The sequence below is a fragment of the Xiphophorus hellerii genome, chromosome 17 (genome assembly GCF_003331165.1).
Source record: "Xiphophorus hellerii strain 12219 chromosome 17, Xiphophorus_hellerii-4.1, whole genome shotgun sequence".
Taxonomy (NCBI): domain Eukaryota; kingdom Metazoa; phylum Chordata; class Actinopteri; order Cyprinodontiformes; family Poeciliidae; genus Xiphophorus; species Xiphophorus hellerii.
In genome coordinates this window covers 16,642,035-16,664,720 of record NC_045688.1, presented here as the reverse complement: position 1 = coordinate 16,664,720, position 22,686 = coordinate 16,642,035, and the positions used below count along the sequence as shown (strand labels likewise).

The window sequence follows — 22,686 nt, the reverse complement described above, 5'->3', positions numbered from 1 at the left end:
GGCTGACCACAAGTAATCAGTTACAGATGGAGTTGATAACACAGGAATGTGCAAAGTCTCTAGCCTCCAGGCAAACATCCTACAAATGGTTAATAGTATTTCACAGAAGAAAAGAAGTCAAGTAACATCAGACAAAATAATAATATGAAAACATAACCTTTCAAATAAACTCACAAGTAAATGAACTTAGATAATTATTCTAACAAGAGCTCTTTGGTTCCTCCTGTCAGTCTGTAGCTTCTCATATTGAGGTCAAAGTTCAGATCTACCATAACTGACTGACACCTGCTGGCCTCAGGTTTGCAACCAGCTTGTGACTGAGAAACCAGTAACCTCCTCCCAGTTGATGACATGAACTTGTTAGTTCCTCTGTCCATGTAGTAGCTGATATATTGTGAAAATCCGGTAGAAATGATGCACTAATCCAGTCATGTTTATGTAGAAACAACACGTCGTGAGGCTTTGCTTGTGAGACTTGCGGTCACGTGGGTCGGTTGTGGGCGGAGCTTGGTAAGGTCCATCGGCGTCGTCGCCGAACTTGGCAGGAACCGTCTGTGTGAACACGCCGACCGATCAGACACGAGCCACGGAGTCACGCGGCGTCAGCGCCCGTGAACTCCTTTGTGAAGTTGTGACACCGGGTCCAAAGAAAGGAGATGACTTCGAAATCAATCTTGAGATCATTTAATGTTCCCTCTTAGAAAGAGGGAATAAATGCAACAAAACAAAACAAAAGGACTGAAGCGATTAATCGTGATTGCTTATTGAAGTAATCGTCAGCTGGTTTAGTAATGGGTTAATTGTTTAACTGGAGTAGACGGACTCAAGAAAGGCAATTGTGCCAAAATTGCACAAAAATTACAAACATTTTGCAAAAAAAAACAAAAAAACAAAAAAACTTTTTTGTTTATAAATATGTTTTATCCAGAATTTCTCATCTGGTCCTTTGCTATCGAGTTATTAATTATTAATCGGTTAATCAAATAAATAAATAAATAGATCAGTCAAGATATTCTTGTTAGCCTCTTGTAATATTCTAATCTTGAATGTTGTGTTTTACTAAGCTGTAAATCATCAAGATAACAGAAAGGATTCAAAAATCCCACGTTGAGTGATTAATACAAATACGGCAAGTTAGTGAAATTTGATTTAGTGTCAAACACGACTTGGCTATAAAAGGCTTGTATCATCATCATCATAAAAAAAAAAGTTTTTTCAATTAAATATAAAACTAAACAAATTGGAATTTTTGAACAAAAGAGATCACGACTCAAGGAGCCTAATGACACCCAGAAATATTCCACGGTGAGACACTGTTCACAATGGCAAGCTTGCACAAACGGAGGCGTTGCACAGAGATATGTACAATATGTACTGGATATGAAGAAAAAGTGTGAGCTGTGCAGTCTGTTTAGTGCGGCGGGAGCAGGCGACGACAGAACCAAACCCAAAAGGTAAATGGAGGAAAATTGACTTAACATGTGATATAGTTATTAGATTCATTCTGTCTTTGTATAAATCAGGCAGTTTTATCTAATTTCTTGTGTATAAGAAAAAAACCATTTAACAGCTTTTATTTTTAAAACTGCTTCTGTGTAGTTTGAGAAAACAATGATGGTCGAATAACTGAGGAAACCTCTCTGTCTCTTGACTTGTGATCTTTTAAAAAATAATAACAATTTAAGTTAATTTTTTTTTTTTTTTAAATTTACTTTTTTTAATTTAAATATCTGTTAAGCCACGCTCAGGCTTCACTTTACTGTATGTCAACATTTGGATGCTTCTGAAAAGATACAATCGAACTAGCTACATTTATATATTGTTATTATATTTATTTATTATATTATATTATATTATATTATATTATATTTCCCCCCAGGTTGAACCGCTTTGTTGTTTCTGTCATTTCTGAAATACCTGGTAAAGCTACTGTGGCTGAAAAGAGTTTAAAGAAACTGCAGCAGTATAATCAAAAGAGTGATTTGAAAACACACATGAATCCAAACATAAAGCAGAAATGTGTCAAAGTCTTCTGTGGTTTAGGTCTTATTCTGTTTTTTGTTTTTTTTTTTGCAGCATTTAATGGTTAAAAATTAAATATATTTGCAGTCTCACAGTGTCAGAACACAATAGGAAAGACTTTTGTTCTGACGAGACCAAAGGATGAAATAAATTTAGCCTTACAGAAAGAAAGACAAACAATCCTAAAGTACAAACTGTCAAAACTCCCTCTAGTGTCACACGCAATATTATTCCTCTATTATTGACTTAAGAACTGTCTACATCGGTTCTTTAGTACTTAAGAACACAGGGCCGGTCCCTTTGCTTGTCATCCTGACCTGTGTTTACTGAGTCTTGCATAAATTGATCTATGGTCATTTTCCCACAGTACCAGTCAAAATGTCACCATGCCAAACGTCAGAGCTGCTTTTGTCAGGTCCTGGAATCCAACCCGACTTGTTTAACGAGCCTCTTGCATTAAAGGCGTCGAGTTTGTGATGCATTTTTGTCTAATTTGTTTTGTCTGAATATTAGAGATGTGCAGATGCCGCGCTGGCACTAAAAGTACTTTCTGAACATCACACGTTGACAGGCGGAGATCATTTTCACCGGAGAAAAGTTCCCCATTCCCAGCTAACAGAAATGACTCAGCAATGACAGGATTTCTGTGTGTGCTTTTTTTGTTGTTTTTGGTTGTTTTCTTTCTTTCTTTCTTTTGAAGGAGAGTCATAATCTTTTAAAAAATAATAATTTTATTTAATCATCCATCAACAACAGGTCATTGACCACAGGAGCAAAGCAAACATGGCATTTTTTTTTTGTTCCTACTTCTCCCCATCCATCCATACCTTGCTGCAAACAATAGAAACAACAAAATAAAGAAAAATATAAAAGGGTAAAAAAAAAAAACACACGATAAAAACAACAATAATTATACAGCTGAAAAAGAAAAAATAAAACCCACAAAACACAAGTATGAAAAACCAAAAGACCAGGACGGAACTCAAAAACGTGGAGTGGACAGCCTGTAATGAGCACACAAACCAAGACAGGGCGTGGATATTTAATACTACACAGGTTGACAATCACTGTCAATAGCCAGAACCACAAGTAACCGCCGAAGCTGCCGGGCCAGGGGCACACACACACACACACCCCCACACACACACACACACCCACCCCCGCACGCACACACACACACACACACACACAGCAGAGCCAGCTCCTGTACAACTTTCAGGCTTTAGGGAGGGCATCCAGTCTCTCAAAATAAAATAATAGAGGGGCCCAAGTTTTATAAAATTTTTGGATCGAACCTCTAACACAAAATTTGATCTTCTCTAACTTAAGGAACATGGACAGATCTTTCAACCAAAGAGAAGCCTTGGGTGGGTGTTCTGATTTCCACGCTAATAATATTCTTCTTCGGGCGAGGAGAGTTGAAAAAGCCAGTACATTTTTAAAATCGTGCGTTAATGATATACCCTCCCCTGGGATTCCAAATATTGCCAGTTCAGCTCTGGGTTGGATACCTATTTCAAAAGCTTCAGATAGGATTTGAAAAGTTGTAGACCAGAAGTTGCACAGTTTGTTACAGGACCAGAACATGTGAGATAAATTTGCCTTAGCTATATGGCAACGGATACAGGTTTCACCGACTGTAGAATAGATCCTTGAGAGTCTGGCTCTATTGTAATGAATCCTATGAAGGACCTTGAACTGAATTAGTCCAAGTCGAGCGCATGATGTTGACCCATTTACTCCACGTAATGCGTGATTCCAGGTCTCATCAGAAATGTGTATTCCAAGTTCTTCTGACCATTCTGCCCTGATCTCATTGAGCTCTGCTGTATTGAGTGATGAGATGCCATTATAAATTTTGGAGTTGAGACCTCTACATTGTGTTGGAGTTTGCAAAATTATGTCCATTCCTCCCTTTGGGGGTAAATTGGGAAAGCAAGGACTAATGTTACGAACAAAGTCACGAACCTGGAGATATCGAAATGGTGAGGAACGCTGTAAACTAAATTTAGAGGAAATGTCATCAAAGGTGGCGAAAATACCATCTATATATAGGTCACTAAATTGACTTAAGCCTGCTCTCTGCCATTGGGCAAAGACAGGATCTAATATAGATGGCGGGAAAACATGGTTATCACATATGGGACTGTAGATAGAGAAGTTTGACATATAGAAGTGTTGTCTAAATTGTGACCATATTTTCAGGGTGGAGATTACAACTGGGCATGAAGAATGTTGCTTAGGAGAGAGAGGAAGCTTTGAGGTAATTAATGCAGGGAAAGATGATGGCTTACATGCATTCAGTTCTAATTGGCACCAGTCAACATCTGGTTGTTGGAGCAAACAGACTACTTTTTGTAGGTTTGCTGCCCAGTAATAATACAGCAGGTTAGGTAGAGCCATAGCCCCTCTTCCTTGTGTCTCTGAAGGAAACGCCTATTGATTCTAGGGTGTTTATTACGCCACATGAACGAGGTCAGCTGTTTATCAATGAGTCTGAAGAATGATTTTGGGAGGAAAAACTGGAATACTCTGAAAAAGATACATAAATCTTGGCAAGATGTTCATTTTAATACATGCTACTTTGTCAGCTAGATATAAATTTAGGACACTTCACCTTTGCAGGTCACGTTTAAGATTATTAAGCAGAGGGGAGAATTTTTTTTCAAACAGATCAGAAAAAGAACGAGTCACATTGATTCCTGGTAGCTATTCAGAGGTTCACATGAAAATCATAGATTTTAATGTTATCTGAACTTTTTTTAATGTATGTCAATATCATATTAATCTCATTCATGCATTACATTAGATCTAAAACTTGAAAATCCAATCTGTGGTTGAAGTTGAAATGAAATGAAAATTGAATTAAATATTTTTTTTCTTTTCAATTCACTGAAATGAAACTCGTGACGATACGTTTATTTCCGTTCTTAATTGAACTGACTGGAACTTCATGCTCCACCGGCACTTTGGGGCAAACAGAATTATTAAGGAAGGAAAATATTATCCCAGAAAAAAACTTCTTTTGCTTATTCTGAAGTCACAAAAAAGAGAAAAACAAAACATTTCTTTCAGTACATGAGTGTATTTTTTTTTTTATTTAGTCTTTTAACGCAGGGCCAGTCATCATGGAAGGCCAGACGTCCAGAAAACGTTTTCCTCTGAAGTACGGTTGGATCTTCCTGTTCTTGGCCTGCATTGCTTTATGGGTCATGTTTTACAGTGAACACATCACTGATCACATAACCTGCAGGTTATCAGAGGTGAGTACTTGTCATCTTTAAAATGCTGACTCCAACAGCGTGCGCATCGTACGAGGCTGATCAAAATACAGTAAAGGTCTGGCCGTACGACCATCATCCCTCCAGATAGTGCAGTTATTGGATTTAGCCTCATGAATAAAATAGATTGAGAAAGACAGCAAAGATAATATCAGGGGAAGATTATCAGCCTTGCTTAAGGGGCTGAAGCACACATCAAAATATCACCAACCATATTTTCTGTTGTTCAGCAGATAATACTTATTTACCTTACAATCAAAAATAATCAAACAGGCACACGCTACAGAACCACAATGTGGTGTAAATAAGAAATGCGTTTTCAACCTGAAATAAGTGCACTCTCATCCTTGACCATCTCAACAAATATAACATCATGTGAAAGTAAATTTATTTCAGCAACTCATCTTGGAAGGTTAAACCTGCACCAGGAGTTTTCTTGGTTACTTTCGCCGACTTTGGCTCAAAATTTTGTTTCGCAGAAAATGTATACATTCAATTAAACTGATTAAAAAATACATAAATATGACGTAAGGGCCTATGTAATAATGATCCAGCAGAAAGTCATTGATATTTCCCACAAGGTGGCTAAGAAACTTGAAGCTAACTGTTGACATATCATGTTAATAGAAAGTTGTTCTTGCTGTATTGCATTAGAATTAACTATTATAACCAATATTCAAATAGTAAATCAGTATTTTCTACAAAACTGTATTTCATACAAAACACATACATAAACTGTATTTTTGATTGATGAATACAACTGTATTTATCAATCATTTACTTTGATTGGTCTCTAAACTTTCCTCTAGCTAAAGATGAGCATCCCCACCACTAAGGCTCCAACACCCAACACCTCAACGTCAAAACGTCCCACTGAGCCTCCAGAGCCGGCCAACATCTGCTCCTTCCACTCTGTGTTACCAGAGGACATTCTGGAGGCAGAACTGTTGAAGGAGTCCATCGCCTGGCCTGAAACTCCTTCTCTCCCGTCTAACTTCTCTCTGAATGACACCAGTGGTTCAGCTCACAGCACCTTCACCGTTCTGCCAAGAAACGGCGGAGGAAGTTGGCGAGTTGGGGATCAGCTGGAGGTCCTGATACAAATCGCTGACTTCCACGGCCGCCGCAAGTCGTCAGGAGGAGATGTTCTGCTCGCTCGGCTGCACAACCCGACTCTTTTTGCAGGCGTTGCAGGGCGAGTGTTGGATCATCGCAATGGCTCTTACACTGCTGCGTTCTCTTTACTCTGGGAAGGAAGCGCACAGGTTGAGGTGAGACTAAAACATTTCTTGATGAGCGTACCAGTAATGTGTCCTAACTCTCAACTAAATGAACCTTTTTAATGATTTGTGATAAGAGGAAACAGAAAATCTCATGTTTGGGTGACTTTATTTCCAACCTACAACATGTTAGGATCAGAGGGAATAACATAAACATAGGGAGAGACGACAAAACACAAGAGAAGCACCAGAGGAGGACAAACGTATCTCTCCATCATATAAAGCAGACTATACTTGGAGGGGTCATGTGCTATTCTCCATTCTCCAGCAGCCATTGGGCGAGAGCTGGGGTGTCTGTCCCTGTGGCAGACCACAAGGACAATTCTACGTACCTAAACCAGAAACACAAGATTGTACTTACAAGTATTTCAGATACTTCATTCTATGTCATAGGACTTTTTTCCGGCTCTTTTCAAAAAGGTGACCCTGGTCCATCCCAGCGAGGCGGTCACTGTGCTGGAAAGAATCACCCAGCAGAACCCTGGCAGAATTTATTTAAAAGGCAACTTCCGCGCTGGCTCAGTCACCGAAGCTACTGCTTGCAACGTGTGCCTCAAGGAGCCACCAGAAAAACTGTGCAACTTCACCGACATCCGCACCGGTGAGCCCTGGTTCTGCTACAAGCCAAAGAAACTCAAATGTGAACACTGGCTCATTCACTCATTTGGAGGATTCGGTCTGAAACTAAAGCCAATGGAGGAAAAGCTCTTTCAAAGGTAATGTTAGTACCGGGTTTCAACTCAATTATTTGCAAAATATATATTTTTTTTTTTTACAAATTGACTGGCAGTAATAGTAAATATTATATTATTAAATACATGATGTGCATGATGTTGCTAAACACATTTTCTGTTGTGTGCTGTAGGGGTGTCAACATGAAAGTCTTCATTCAATCATCAGGGCCTTCAAACATCACTATTTTACCCAAACTGAAAGGTAAAGGTTTACAACACGGCAATGGATTGCTTGACAAATTACAGGACGGGAAATAAGAATTTATTCCATTTGATACATTATTCTGGCTTTCTCATAGCACCTTATATGATCTGGATGTTATTTTCTCTACTTGGAATCGACTCTATGGCTGACTGTGTTTGATACATTTAGATTTGAGTTTAACCCGTTTACCTTTTTGCCAGATGTTCTTACATATCTTTAGTCGGGACTCAAAGCTCCCACTGGAGTCTCAACCGAACTTGTTCTGTCTGCAATTATAGTGACATATTTGTGTTTTTCCTAATTTTCCATAAACATGTATTTATTCTGAGCCATAACAACTGTAAAATAGTTTTAAGCTGAAATAATAATAATAAAGTTACTAAATTTTCAAAAATAATTTTCTTCCAGTTCTGAATGAAACAGTTTTAACAAACACATCAGGTAAATTTGATCTAATTGTGCAAAAATACTATAACAAAGTGTCTTTAAAAATATTGTTTTTGACCTTGATTTTCTTCTTAAAATGTTTATCTTTTTAATCTTCTTTCTGACTTTAGGACGAGGTGTGATCACTCAACCTGCTGGTTATTATTACCAGGGTATTTGGCGAGCCCTAGATGGCTCCACAGTTCAACAGCTTACTAACAACTCAGCAATTAGCCAGTGTTTGAGTGGCAAGGTGCTCCACCTGTATGGAGACTCCACCATCAGGCAGTGGTTTGAATATTTAATCTCAGCAGCACCAGGTAGACGCCCAACAGAAATGTCTAGTAACAACTGAAATTGGTTCATGCTACTGTCTAATCTGCTCTTTTTCACGGTTTCAGATCTAAAGAAGTTTGATCTGAAAAGTCTAACGCAGGCAGGACCTTTTATGGCCGTGAATTACGCAAAGAACACCTTAGTGACGTTCCGCTGCCACGCTCCTCCCATCCGTTTCGGTCACTTGCCGATCAGTCAGATACGATACATTGCCAACGAACTGGATGGTGTGGATGGAGGTGAAAACACGGCTGTAGTTATCGGCATCTGGTCGCACTTCAGCACGTTCCCCGTTGAGGTCTACATCCGGCGCCTGCTGACCATACGGAGGGCAGTGGAGCGGCTGTTGACCAGAGCTCCAGGTACGCTGGTCATCATCAGGACCGCGAACCCCAAAGCGCTGTCCCTCTACGAGACTCTGACCAACAGTGACTGGTTTTCAATTCAACGTGACAAAATACTCAGGGCAATATTTAAAGGGGTGAATGTCCGATTTGTGGATGCCTGGGAGATGACCTTGGCCCACCACCTGCCACACAACCTCCACCCACAGCCTCCCATAATTAGCAACATGCTAAATGTTGTTTTATCCCACATATGTTCTCCAGCAGGAAACGTTAAAAAAGCAACAAAGTTGTAGCATAGGATCTGTAATTGGGTAACTTCTGGTGATTGGTGACACTTCATCTATATCACATTAAAGGAATATCAACCAGTCGTTACAAAGATGGAATAAAAATGAGCAACACAGAAGTAGGTGAAGGAAATTTGGTGCTGGGATGAAATGGCCTCCAAGGTTTGAAGAAGTGCAGATTTTCAAGAAGTCTGTCATGAGTTGTAGGTGGTGAGGTAGACGCCTTGGAGCCAAAAAAAGGGTTTGTAGAATGAATTATGATTTGCACATCAAGGCAAAAATGTTCAAATTAACAGAGACAACATTCCATCAAACTGAATAAGTTTTACATAAACCTTTTACGACAGTGTTCACCATCGGTTGCTCAAAGTCCACATGGCCCAAGTTATAAATATGTTATTGACTACCGTAAACTTAACATGTTCTGAGTTCGGCTTCTGGGCTGAAGGCTCAACTCAATCAGTCACGTGCCGCAGCTGTTTGCAGTGAGTTCACATTGCTAAAGAAAGGCAATACAATGGGACACGATTGCAGAGCAAATTCCTCTTTTGTTCAGTAAACCAACAACGCTTTGGTCTGGTGATCCTGTAAAGCGAGGCAGCAGGCGATGACATCGCTGATAAACATGTCCACAAATGGTTTACTTTCACTTATTTCTCTCTGATTTTGTTATTCTGCTTCAACTGCGATAACAGGATATGATTGTTTGATTGTGTTGTACGACGTTAATAATAATAATAAGCCTGATCTCTGCTCGATCTGTTGAATTAAAGCGCATCTTTAAAACAGAACTGGCCTGACAACAAGAAGAAGGCTCGCGGATTTTCAAAACAAAAATCAAGGCATCGGACCAAACTGTGGTAGTAACCTGAGTAATTCTGATTTGATTTGAATGGTTTGTGTCAAAACCGATTTTAAAAAACAAGAAAACAAGCAATGAGGACAAACATGATGCATGTGTAACCAAGAACAAAATCATTTCCTTCCCACTACTTTTCTGTTTATTTAATCTCTCAGTTTAATAAAGTATATCACTTACTGACTCAATAATTGTCAAAAAAAATAAATAAAGTGTAATTCAAACCACATACGTTTGATGTATAACTTTGGCTCAATCTGCCGTGGATAGAGGTTTCCCTTAATAAATGACATCACCATTTGAAAACTATTATTTCTTTACGCAAATAAATATCTTCTGCAAATTGAAAATGATCCACACGGGGTTTTAAAAACTCCTGGATGTTTTACTGCTGCACTCAAGTGACACTAACACAAATGTAAGAGTGAAAAGCCTTTCATTGGGTTGGAAAATAGCTCAATTATTGGCTGTCCAGCATGTAGTTGAAGCTCATTAGTGACAACGTTTAACAGGAACTATGTTCAGGGATTCAGGGCGTGGAGACCAACACCTGTCCTCCTGCTCCATAAATAAATGAAGATTGTTGTTATTTGTAATTTTCTGCTTTTGATTGTTCAGAGACCAGACATTTCCCCAGGTGTACCACAGGGGTCAGTGTTTGGCCCAAAATGATTTAACGTACATATTTCAACAATACATATGTAGATATAAAATGTCGGGAATACTAAAGAGGTCTTTAATTTCAGGAGACAGTTACGTTTCTAAAGAATCACAACGGAGCTTAAAATGTTGAAGTTGTGCTTTAAATTTTTAAAAAAAACTGGAAATCTGAATGAAAACAAATATACTGTGTTCTTCTGGATACCTCAGGTTTCTTAAATACTTTTATTTGTTCAACATAAAGATAAGATAGCATTTATTGTCATTGAACAGGATTCAACGAAATTTCTATTGCAACTCCCGTACAAAAAGTCAAATATATACAATAAATAAAATAAACAAACACACAATAATAATAATAACAATATATACAACTAAAATTAACTAAAAAGCACTCAACCACATGATGTGGGGGAAGAAACTGTTTCTCAGTCTATTTGTTGTAGTCCGTATATTCCTGTACCGCTTGCCTGATGGCAGCGGCACAAACAGTCTGTGGCCCGGGTGGCTGGAATCCATGGCTATGGATCCAGCTCTCTTCTTGACCCGGTCTGTGTAAATGGAGTCCAGGTCTGGGAGGGGGCATCCCACAATGCCTTGTGCTGTTCTCACCACCCGTGTCAGTTGTTTCCTCTCCAGTGCTGTGCAGCTACCATACCACACAGTCATGTTGAGGCAGAGGATGCTCTCGATCGTCGCCCTGTAAAAGTTCACGAGCAGCCGTGAGGAAAGTCCAGCCCGTCTCAGTTTCCTGAGGAAGAAGAGATCAAAAGAGTAAAGGAAAACACATCTGTGAGTGTAATACTTGACAAAAAAAAAGAATCTGTTGATGACAGGGAGATGTAAAGATGAAAGTAGGAAAAAAACAACAAAAAAATTGAATGCAGTTCTGGGGAAACTTTGGAGGACGGATCAAAAACAATTTATTTGTCCTGTCATAAATGCGTCTACCTGGTGTTGAGATCAAATATTCAAACCACTGCCTGGCGGTGGAGCCTCCATTCAGGTGGAGCACCTTCCCTTTCAGATACTGGCTGATTGCTGTGGCCTTGTTAAACTGATGGACTGTGGCGCCATCTAGTGTTCGCCACACACCCTGGTAGTAATAACCAGCAGGACCAGCAGGTCTTCATGTTTTCATTGGTTCCACCTGGAATGTAAATGGGGAAGATAAAATATTTAGGAAGGAAAAAATAAAGATAAAAAGAACAACAGAATAAAGAACAGAATAAATAGGTAAACATGTGGTAGAATATTGATGGCGGAATGGAGACTTTCATATTGACGCCGCTACAGCAGAGCAAAGCAAATTGAAGGCAGACTGTCATGGAATGCTAAATCTTTGTCTTATCCACATTCTGTAGCAAATGTCACTTTTTCTGTCCCCCTGCTTTTCCTGCTCCATGTTGGGGTTTGTTGTTTGTATCCAGGGACATTGTGATTTCTGAGGCATTAGCACCAGGATGGGTCTCCTATTACAAATACTCAGGGTCAGAGGATCGACTCTTCTTAAAGACATGATGTACTATAAAGGTGCTGGAAAGAGTCTATATCCAGCACCACGTGTCACTTCTACAGCACGGAGAAAGACATTATTACTCCTTGTTTCTTCTGAGGTTTTTTTTTTGTTTGTTTTGTATTTTTAGGTCTTTCAGATGATCAAGAAAAATGTAATGAAAAACTAAGACAAAAAATTTAAAACCATGTTTTCATTTATTAAGAGAAGGAATCAATCTGATCCATCCATTATTTGGTTAAAGATCTGATCAACAGAATATCTCAGGTGCAAATGTCTGCAATCCTCTCCTGAGTTTTATGTTGCAGGCAACACAGAGCTGGTTGAGAGAACACATAACATTACACTGACCTTTTAAAGAGCCGCTCTTCCAGGGTTTTATTCTCTGTCTGGATCCTATCAGGGTCACCCTGGTGTCGCAGGTCAGTTTCTTTGGCTTGTAGCAGAACCAGGGCGCCCCCGTGTGGAGGTCAGTGTAGTTGCACAGCTTCTGTTTGGGAGCCTGGAGACACAATGGAAAACGAAATCAGGTTTCTGATTCTTGCCATCTGAAAACAACCTGAAAATGAATAATTTCCCTTCATTATGCAATAGGTCTATATGAAGAGGGTTTTTTTCCGTTTCCCATTATTTTGTCTTTTAAAAGCTGCTTGTTTAATGAACTTTTGTTGGCGGACTTTTATTATTACTTTTATTTTTCATTATAACATGAAATACAAACACACGCACAGAGGACAGCTCCACCAGCTCTTTCTCTTTCTCCTTGCTTTTTGACGTGTTGACAATTAAACCGCTCCTCTTTCTTTCTTTCTATGTCGGATTGGGACAGAAATAGAAAGACTTTATTATCAGCCGCTTTATTAGCAGCGGCTGATAATAAAGCGTCACGTCAGCCAAGAGAGCGGCGGCGATACTTAATTATAGGTAAAAAGAAAGAAAATGTAACTTTTTATTATATTCATTCCAAAAGGTGTGATTCAGTTCATGTGTTTGGTTTTATAAAAACACCAAAATATATCTTTTGTTTCTCTTCTGAAGCTACATAAAATCGGTTTTAAAAAGGGCAACGAAAACAAAAAAGTAAAAAAAAGATAAAAGAAAACTTGATTTGGTCTCCTCTTCAACGCAGCATGAACGTGGATGCGCTCAACCTGTAGCTCTTCTGATGTGTTAATGAAGTCCAGGTTCCTTTATTAACCCATTCATTAAAAAAAGAAAAAGGAATAAAAAAATGTATAAAGAAATAAATAAAGGAAGGTTGTCTTTCATCCTTGTCACACACACATTAAGACATGTTGCTGTTTCTACAGTAGAAGATACTGTTTTAATCACAGCACAACTAGAAGAACCTTTAGAAATCTGCATGAATTATAATCAAATCGTTTGAGGTTTATGGTTAATGTAACAAGTTGTGAATACCTCTCCAAGGCTGTTTTTTTTCTTCTTTTTCCAACTGAAGTTTAAAAGGGAAAAAAATATCACTTTTTTCACAGCATTTCAAAACTGTGAAAGAGTCTATATCTTTCACAGTTTGACTGCGTAAAACATACGCAGTCAATGTTAAAAACAAAGCATGCAAGCACCAATTCAAAAAGCCTCCGCTGCTCCTTCTTACAGATTCCATCAGTGTTCATACTGAAGCAGAGCTCAATTACTGATCCTGGGTGTTTGTAGGTTGCAACAAATCAATCAAGTTTATCTGTGCAGGACATTTCAGCAACAAGGCAGCTCAAAAATAAATAAAAAATACAAAGTGCCATTGTGCCATTGACATCTTTACAAATTACATGGAAACATTGTTTGCTAAGATGCATCAAAAGGTAATTTTCATCTGTGGAGACTTTAATATTGATATGTTGAATCCACATATGGTTAAAAGTACATCTAACTTTATTGATTCTATACATAGTTTAGGTTTATATCCACTAATTACTAAACCAAGTAGAATAACAACACAGAGTTCAACCCTGATTGACAATATATTTACTAATTATATGGAAAGTAAATTGAGAAGTGGACTTCTTATAAATGATATCAGTGACCATCTACCAGTGTTTGTTATACTTGAAGATGTTTGCAGAAAAATAAACAAGGTCACAAACATCACTTACAAAAGAATAATATCAGAGGACTCAATAAGAGCATTAAGAAACGATTTACAATCACAGAACTGGAAAGTGTTGTATGAAGAAAGAAATATTGATAAGGCTTTTGACATATTCACCAAAATATTTAAAGCATTTTATGATAAAAACTGTCCAATTGTAACTTGTAATTACAGGCAAAAAAACAAACATAAGCCTTGGATTACAAAAGGCATACATAATGCATGTAAGAAAAAGAATAATCTATATAAACAATTTATAAAATATAAAACGGTTGAAGCAGAACAAAAATATAAATCTTATAAAAATAAATTAACTATTATTATGAGAAAATGCAAAACAGATTATTATTCTAAAATATTAGAAAATAATAAACTAAACATTAAAGGAATTTGGAAAACTTTACATAGCTTGATAAGAAAAAATTCTTCTAATACTACTCACCCTAAATATATTATTTATAATGATAAAACCCTGAATGAAAAAGTTGGGATAGTAAATGGATTTAATGAATATTTTGTAAATGTAGGGCCTACGTTAGCAGAACAAATAAATAAATCAAACCCACTGGATGTGGATTCATCGGAAATATGTATTAAACAAAATACATCATCTATGTACCTGAAACCAGTAGACAAAATTGAAATTAAGGAAATAGTTAATCAATGCAACAATAAAAAATCAATGGACTGGAAGGACATTAACATGTCACTTATAAAACAGATAATTGATGATGTGGCAGATCCTCTAACTTACATCTGCAACTTGTCATTCATATCTGGAACATTTCCAAATGCAATGAAAATAGCGAAGGTTATTCCTCTATTTAAATCTGGAGATAAGAATATAATTAGTAACTATAGACCAGTGTCACTTCTCTGTCAATTTTCAAAAATACTAGAAAAAGTTTTTAGTAAAAGGTTGGATAATTTCATTGAAAAGCAAAACATTCTGACTGATTGTCAGTATGGTTTTAGAGAAAAAAGATCAACTTCGATGGCACTGATGGCATTAACAGAAGAAATTATAGACAATATGGATAAAAAGAAATGTGCAATTGGTGTATTTCTGGATCTCAAAAAAGCTTTTGATACCATCAATCATGACATGTTATTAAAAAAACTGGAAAGGTATGGCATTAGAGGGGTGCCATTAAACTGGATTAGGAGCTACATTGGAGAAAGGAAACAATTTGTAGAATTAGATGGTCAGAAATCAGACGTACTCAACATAACTTGTGGAGTTCCGCAGGGATCAGTTTTGGGACCCAAATTGTTCATTTTGTATATAAATGACATAGTCAAAATATCAAATCTTATAAAATACATTATATTTGCAGATGATACAAGTATCTTCTGTACCGGAGAAAACATTCAACAACTCTCTAAAGTGATCAACACAGAAATAGAAAAATTACAGCATTGGCTCAAAAACAATAAATTATTTGTAAATTTAGATAAAACCAAATTTATGATATTCGGAAACAATAAAAAACAGGAAAATAATCCAATTAAAATATCAATTGACAGTGTTAATTTAGAAGAAGTACATGAAATAAAATTCTTGGGTGTCACATTAGATAATAAATTCAGCTGGAAAACACACATCGGACAAGTAAAATCTAAAATAGCCAAGAGTGTTGCTGTTATAAGAAGAATTAACTTCGTACTAGACTATAAATCTTTGTTTATTCTATATAATACACTCATTGCACCACATCTGACATATTGTGTGGAAGTCTGGGGGAATACATACAAAACAAATTTACAGCCATTATACCTCTTACAAAAACAATCCATCCGAATATTACATAAAGTGGGATACTGGGAACACACAAACCAGTTATTTATTAAATCAAATATACTGAAATTCTGGGACCTGGTAACATTTAAAACTACACAATTCATGTTTAAGGTCAGACATCAAAAACTTCCACACAGTATACAGGAAATGTTTGCTGACAGAGAGGGTGGTTATTATCTAAGAGGTGAAGGATATTTTAAAAAACAACATATTAGAACAACCAGGAAGAGTTTTTGTTTATCTGTGTGTGGAGTAAATGTCTGGAATGGATTGAATGATGAGTTAAAACAAATTACAAATGTAAACCAATTTAAAAAACTGATTAAAGCAGAGCTCATTTCAAAATATGCTGTATAAGATGTTTAATATCCAATAGGCTATAATGTAATTGATGATATAAATAGTACTTAAAATAATTTTGTATAGTTATACATGATGAAAAAATGGAAAAATTTTTCTTTTTGATGTTATGACAGTTCATTGTAAATACATTGACAAGTAGGAAAGGGGCAGGACATTATAAGATGTATCTTCTACCTGCTCCTTTTCGAACAGAAAATTTTGCATGTCACATGGGCATAATAATTTGTTTCATATTTTATTTCTTAAGTTTGTTTCATTCCATTTTATTTTATTTTCTTTTTGATTGTTTTAAAGTCTGTTCGAAATAAATAAATAAATAAATAAATTGTTACACATAAAAATGTTTCATTTATTGTGTTTCAAAAGCAACTCTGAAGAAGTGGGGTTTTTAGTCTCGATTTAAAGGAACTCGGTGTTTCCACTGTTTTGCAGTTTCCTGGAAGTTTGTTCCAGGTTTGTGGCGCATAGAAGCTGTTTGGTTCTGGTTGTGGGGATGCAGAGCAGAACGAGAACCAGAAGGCCAGAGAGGTTGACAGCAGATCTTTAATGTATGGTGGTGCTAAACTGTTCGGTGATTTTAGAAACTAACAACAGACGACCTTCACCCACAACCTCCTATCATCCAGAACATGATAGATGTTGTTTTGTCCCACGTCTGCCCCCAGCAGTGAATTTTAAAGAGGCATCAAAGGAGTAGAATAATGTCAGTACTATTGTTATTTAAGTTGGATAAGAAATATGAGCATTGGTCTAAAAAGAGTAGGGAACTGAACAAACTTCAGTTTGTTGATACAAAATAACAAACTGAAGTGGTTTGAGTGCTTTCTAATTCAGACATGGAAAACAAACAATTATATTGAAAATAACTGTAGCTACTAAGGACTGTAGCCATGTGATGGTGGATCATTTTACTTCTGCTGCCATCCTCTGACCACAAAGGTCTGTTCTTGGTCCCCTGTTCTCAAATTATGGATCTGGTCAGCTGGTCTCTCAATGCAATTGATCAAATGTTCTCGATGACAAGACTGGACAAGGGAAAACCCTCCTGCTCCAAGAAGACACCTGCAGAAAGACGTTGTGGATTATTGGGGGACGTGGAACATAATGTGTCTGATCATCTTGTCCTTCAAACATGTTGAAGATTTGTTCTTGTTTGAATTTTTGATAGCGGGTTTTCTGCTGTTTGGAGTTGGCGGTTATCTGGCATATCGGAAAATTTGGAAGGTGTTTCGGCCCTCATCAGGCTGCTGATGATACTGAAGATAGTGAAAATTAGGTGAAATTTCCCTTTTGCTATTTTCCGAATCGGAAGCAGCAATCAGAAGCTAACTTCAGCTTCAAATAGTCAGTTAGGAACGGATAGGAATGGCGTTTCCTTCTGTGTACTTCCATTCTGTTTAGGATCCTTCTCAGAGTCTGCATAATATTAATGGTTTCAACCACAAGGCCAAGGAGCATCAATGTCTCTCTAGGAAAACTTGACCAACTCCTGTTAGCCGCTGTACTAGTCATCTTTATGCCTGCACTAAAAATATGCTACCGCCACCTTCTGGATGAATGAAATTATCATGTTTATACAATATAATTATGTTTATACAATATAATTATCATGTTTGCACAATATAATTATCATGTTTATACAATATAATTATCATGTTTATACAATATAATTATCACACTATAACATGATAGTCCTCAAAATGTTGTTTTCCTCTGTGACAGCAATGGGCTTCCATACAATGCTGTTGCATCAAAAAAGCAGTTTGTGTAACTATAACAAATCAAAAAAATTACATTAAACTTACTAAAGTGTGTTGTTAGAAAATCCAACTCATATTAATTAATTTAGTCAGAGCTCCATATATTTAATTCAAAGATTCACTTAGTTCACTTTTTTGAGTGTTGTCTCGATTTAGTTTGCGAAAACAGAAAATCACTTCAAACCCAAAGATACAATCAAATTCTGCTTGTTATTCAAATTGATGGAAATTTTTCTTTCTATGAAGACATACCTGATTAGATCAAGTCATTTTGTAATTTAGATTTTCTTTCACAAATATATATAAATTCACTCATAAAGAACAGCATTTTATAAAACCAAATGGTCTTTATTGGACCATTTATTGGAGTATTTATATGGAGAAAAAACCCACATTGTATGTCTTTATCCATTAGGTTTGCCATTTTAAACTTCATATAAATCTTTGGTTTTTTTATTGCCAGCATAAAGTCACATGACGTCAGTATTTGCAAACACTTCATTGCATCTAGCGATGCAAAGTCCAGCTGGTTAATATCCATTTTATCTACAGCCTGAAACGTCTACATCTCCCTGGATACAGAAACAGTTTAAGGGTTTATATCATATTTAAAGTTCTTACATTGTACCAAGGCAATTAGAATTAAAACGATTAGCTCTCAAAACAGAAATACTGAATGAATCATTTATTATTGCAGAAGTGGAAATGCAATCTTATCAGTCAAGAAGGAGTGTCATAGTCAGCACACATTATTGTTTTGCATACAAGGAAGGAAGGTGGCTAAAATTAACGGGAATGCTTGGATCAGCTTAATCAATGTAGGGTGGGTTAAATAAACAGAAATATCTCGTTCAGCTTAAAGAGAGGAAGAACAGAGACGTGTGGCCGACGATGCAGAAAAACACGAAGGTATACTAAAAAAATTAACTAACATTTCTTATTTCTTTTGAAAGAAACAATGCCACTTATTTAACATTTAAAGAATACTGAACTGTTATTTATTCTGTCGAGAGAAGAGGATTTACCAGCTTTTATTTGGAATGTAGTTTCTCTTGGATTGGAAAAAAACGGAGGTTGCCAAATAAGATCGTTTCTCCGTCTTCTGGCTTGTGGGGTTATTGAAATTAATAATGTGATTTTAACCAACCTCAGGGAAAAAGCTTCTTACTTTTGAAATTTTAGTGGCAGAAATGTTTGAATTATGCTTTTATTCTGAAGTATTCTGCATTATTTGTCAAGTTATGGTCATTCTTGCTCTACAAATCATTTCATTTTCTTCTCAAAACGAGTTTTATCGAGTTAAAATTGCTTTGGCTTTCATTTTATACATAAATACAGAGTCAGTTTGATCTTTAACACCTGGAAAAGCTCATGAGACAAAAACAGACATTTTGTTTGTGATGAAAGTAAAATATGTTCCACCTTCAGATAGAACTCGTGTTCATACAATACAATAATATAACAGGAAACCTTACAAGTAAATATAAACTTAACCTTGCATGAATATAAAGTAGGAAAAATGTATTTGTTATTCTTGGGTGTTTCAGGCTCAAAGATGGGTTTAACAAGTAGAAACACCTTTAGCAATAGTCACTAGAAACATGAACTTATTTATGGGTCCAAAATCCCAAACATTGCAGTGGAGACATTTTGGCATTTTTACCAGTTAAGGACTGGTATTTCACCAAACTCATCGAAATACAAGCACAAAAAGCTTTTGAGTGATTATGAAGTGTGATTGTCTAGAGTAGGAGTTGGTCATGGCCGGACACATGTGTACCAAGTTTCATAATTGTTGATCATATCACGGCTTGGGGATGATTTTTTTCATGCTTTCCAGTGGCTGCTGTGGAAAAATTCAGCTCTGTTCACCAAATATTGTACTTCCTGTCAGAACACAAACAGGGGTGGATTAGGATTGGTCACAGCAAGTTTGGAGAAATTGTACTGTAATGTGTCTAATTTAGAGCCAAGCGTATGGTGACATGACATCTGACTCCGCCCTGCCACCATGGCCACATCCTACGGAGAAAAGTCAGTACTTTAAAGGTTCCATTCTTCCCTTTTACCTCAATGAGAGGTTTTAGCTACATTTCTCTGTACTTTCACCTTCAAAACTCCAACTTTCCCTCCAGAGTCTCCAATACTGCAAGGTTACATTAATGGGTGTGCTGTGGTGGCGTAGGGGACAGCGCGACCCACGTTTGGAGGCCTTGAGTCCTCGACGCGGCTGTCGCGGGTTCGATTCCCGGACCCAGCGATATTTGCAGCGTGTCTTTCCCCCTTTCTGTCAGTCTACTTTCATATAAGGGACACTAGAGCCAATGAAAGACCCCCTGGAGGGAAGAAGAAAAATTAATACAGTTGTATAAATGATTTATTCTTTATTGATATGACATTTCTCTTGAATGACTGTTAAAACAAGTTTTCCAGCTTTTTAACAAATAACTGAATTAGCAAAATAATCCAGTTTCTTTTTCTTGTTAATATTGTATTTATTATATTTTCAATTTATAGGCTTTCGTTAGTTTTGGTACATTTTTACTGCAAAACATCAGCGTGAATTTTTTAATGATTTAGAATTTTAGGCCCACCTTTTACCTTTCAATAAGACAATATAAATTCTACGAATCAATTATGATTATGTGATTAACTTACATATTTGGTTAGAGGACTTGATCAAGACATGAGGCTTAAAGTTTAGGACTTGGACTGGACATGTTAGGTCTGCAGGCTTGTGTGTAGGACAGTGGCTGTGTTTGTGTGTAACTTCCAATCAGAAGCAGCTTAACAGAGAAGCAGTTCAAGGAAGAAGATACCAGATTGCTTTCCCAGCTAGTAGAGTAAACAGGCGCTGCTGAGCTCACCTTTAACTATTCACAAATCACACCTTTAACTATTCCAGTGTGTTTTCGCTTCCTGGTCTAGTCTTGTACCCTCATCTTTATCAACTCTTGCCTGTAGTTAAGCAGCAATGGCCAAATGAGGCTTTAAAGCCCATTGATTTGCCCAAAGGTTCATTACTTGGTGCTTCATTCATTGCTCACCAGTGACATCTAGTGCTGAACTGAAACTGTGACAGCCTTGCCACTCAAATAAATCATACTTCAAAAATATGACAACATGGCAGTGTATGCAAAATTGTCAAAACATTTTGTCAAACCCGTGTCCAGTAACAGTAGGGTCCATGGAATCATATTTAACTAAAATGATTGGCACCCAAATGTCCTGCTAAAATATTGACCATCAGTTGTTGTCCTTAATTTTGTGGACTGAAGACATTTGATGTTTTGTGTCTTGACAGTGAAGTGTTTGTTGGGGCAGAGATGGTTTGCTTTGTGTTTGTTACTTCCTTTCTGGAAAAACTGGAATTTGTCTCACTTCTATTTTTCTAGGACTTCTGGTTCTGATTGATTAATAGGTATGCAGAAAATTTCACTTTTCCAGTGGCTGTTAGTCTGTTTCCGCTGCGTGTGTGTGGGGGGGGGGGGGTGTGTGTGTGTGTGTGTGTGTGGCTAAAAACTCTTTTTCAGCCACTGCTGATGAATGAAACTCTTCTCAAATGCTGCAATCGCTGCTGTTGCTCGACCAAGCTACCTACGACGCCCCACAAAGCAACACGGTTCAAAGCACTTTTACTTTGAAAACTGACAGGCAAACTGAAACAGCGATGCGTTCAAGTGACATGCGAGGCGTCGTTTGGCATCGACCACACGGTTTTCAGCAATACGACACAAACATCAAAGCAAGGCAGATGTCAGGTCGGACAGCGGGGAGGTGATGAGGTCCCGTCAGCCGGTCAGATCCTGAAACTGCGAAAAAAATAAAACAAAATAAAATAAAATACCAGTGCGACCGCGCCTAGGCTGCGGATAGGGCCCTCAACCTTTCTTAGGACTGTGGGACGTTTAAGAGTTTTTAGCCAACATGACTCTTCCTTGTCCTAACTTTGGACAAGACTTGTGATTTAGAGGTCTTCCACTTGAGATCCCAACTGAGATGTAATTGGAAAGACTTGACTCTTACTTCTGATTTGAGAAGCGGTTGGTTGGTTTCACCTTTGCCTTACTGCTCACTGCAATTTGCAACTGTGTTGCTTAGTGGCTGCAAAAAACCACACTGTGACTGAAAACAGGATGGATTTGAGGAGCGTCGTGTCGAACTGGGCCAACAGCTAATCTGACACTGCAAACCTCTTTCAGGGAAAACGACTTCTGCTGATCCTTTTGTCGTGACACTTCAAGTCACAGAAGATGAAAACTCAGCGTGTGTGGAATGACGAGAATTTCCACAAACATGTTTGTAGACTTGTCTTAGTTGCTACACAAGCACTGCAGAGAGACATTCTGTGCTTCAGCGTTGAGAACTGCTCCTCCCAGATAACTAAACTCATTTTGTTGGATGAACTTGTTAAAAAGTAACCAAATAACCAGGTCTAAAGTATTCTGAGAGCAAGAAAGAGAGAAATAGCAGATTCTGGCAGCAAGGAAAGAGAATTAAACAGTGTTTTAATGTTGGGCCGAGCCGTGGAGGGAACAACAAAAGGACTGAAGTACACAGAACAAGAAAGACTATCTGAAAACAAACAAGCAAACTCTGAATCCCAGAATGAACAGATTCCCCCATTTTCTTGCATCGCTGTTAGGAAGGAGGAGCCACAGATGGAATCCCCATGAAATCATAGAGCTACTGAACTGTATCC

General features: G+C 37.4%; 1 protein-coding gene across 2 annotated transcripts; it reads left to right on the top strand.

Annotated features, from left to right (window-relative positions):
* Nucleotides 1-1,407: 1,407 nt before the first annotated feature.
* LOC116736443 (NXPE family member 3-like) lies at nt 1,408-9,965 on the top strand. 2 transcript variants are annotated; one of them, XM_032588891.1, is made up of 8 exons: nt 1,408-1,454; nt 5,127-5,285; nt 6,113-6,574; nt 7,004-7,299; nt 7,449-7,519; nt 7,931-7,963; nt 8,080-8,268; nt 8,350-9,965. In XM_032588891.1, exons 2-8 carry the CDS (start codon nt 5,151-5,153, stop codon nt 8,922-8,924), a joined length of 1,761 nt encoding a protein of 586 aa, XP_032444782.1. In that variant the 5' UTR covers nt 1,408-1,454; nt 5,127-5,150; the 3' UTR covers nt 8,925-9,965. The 2 variants fall into 2 exon arrangements, with proteins under 2 accessions (XP_032444782.1, XP_032444783.1); XM_032588892.1 differs by lacking the exon at nt 7,931-7,963.
* The last annotated feature ends 12,721 nt before the right edge of the window (nt 9,966-22,686 follow it).

Excerpts from the sequence above, each read along its gene's own strand:
- LOC116736443 (XM_032588891.1), top strand. The coding sequence starts at position 5,151 with ATGGAAGGCCAGACGTCCAGAAAACGTTTTCCTCTGAAGTACGGTTGG. Across the intron at positions 7,964-8,079 it reads AGTTTTAACAAACACATCAG|GACGAGGTGTGATCACTCAA; the intron begins GTAAATTTGATC and ends TTCTGACTTTAG. Across the intron at positions 8,269-8,349 it reads TTTAATCTCAGCAGCACCAG|ATCTAAAGAAGTTTGATCTG; the intron begins GTAGACGCCCAA and ends TCACGGTTTCAG.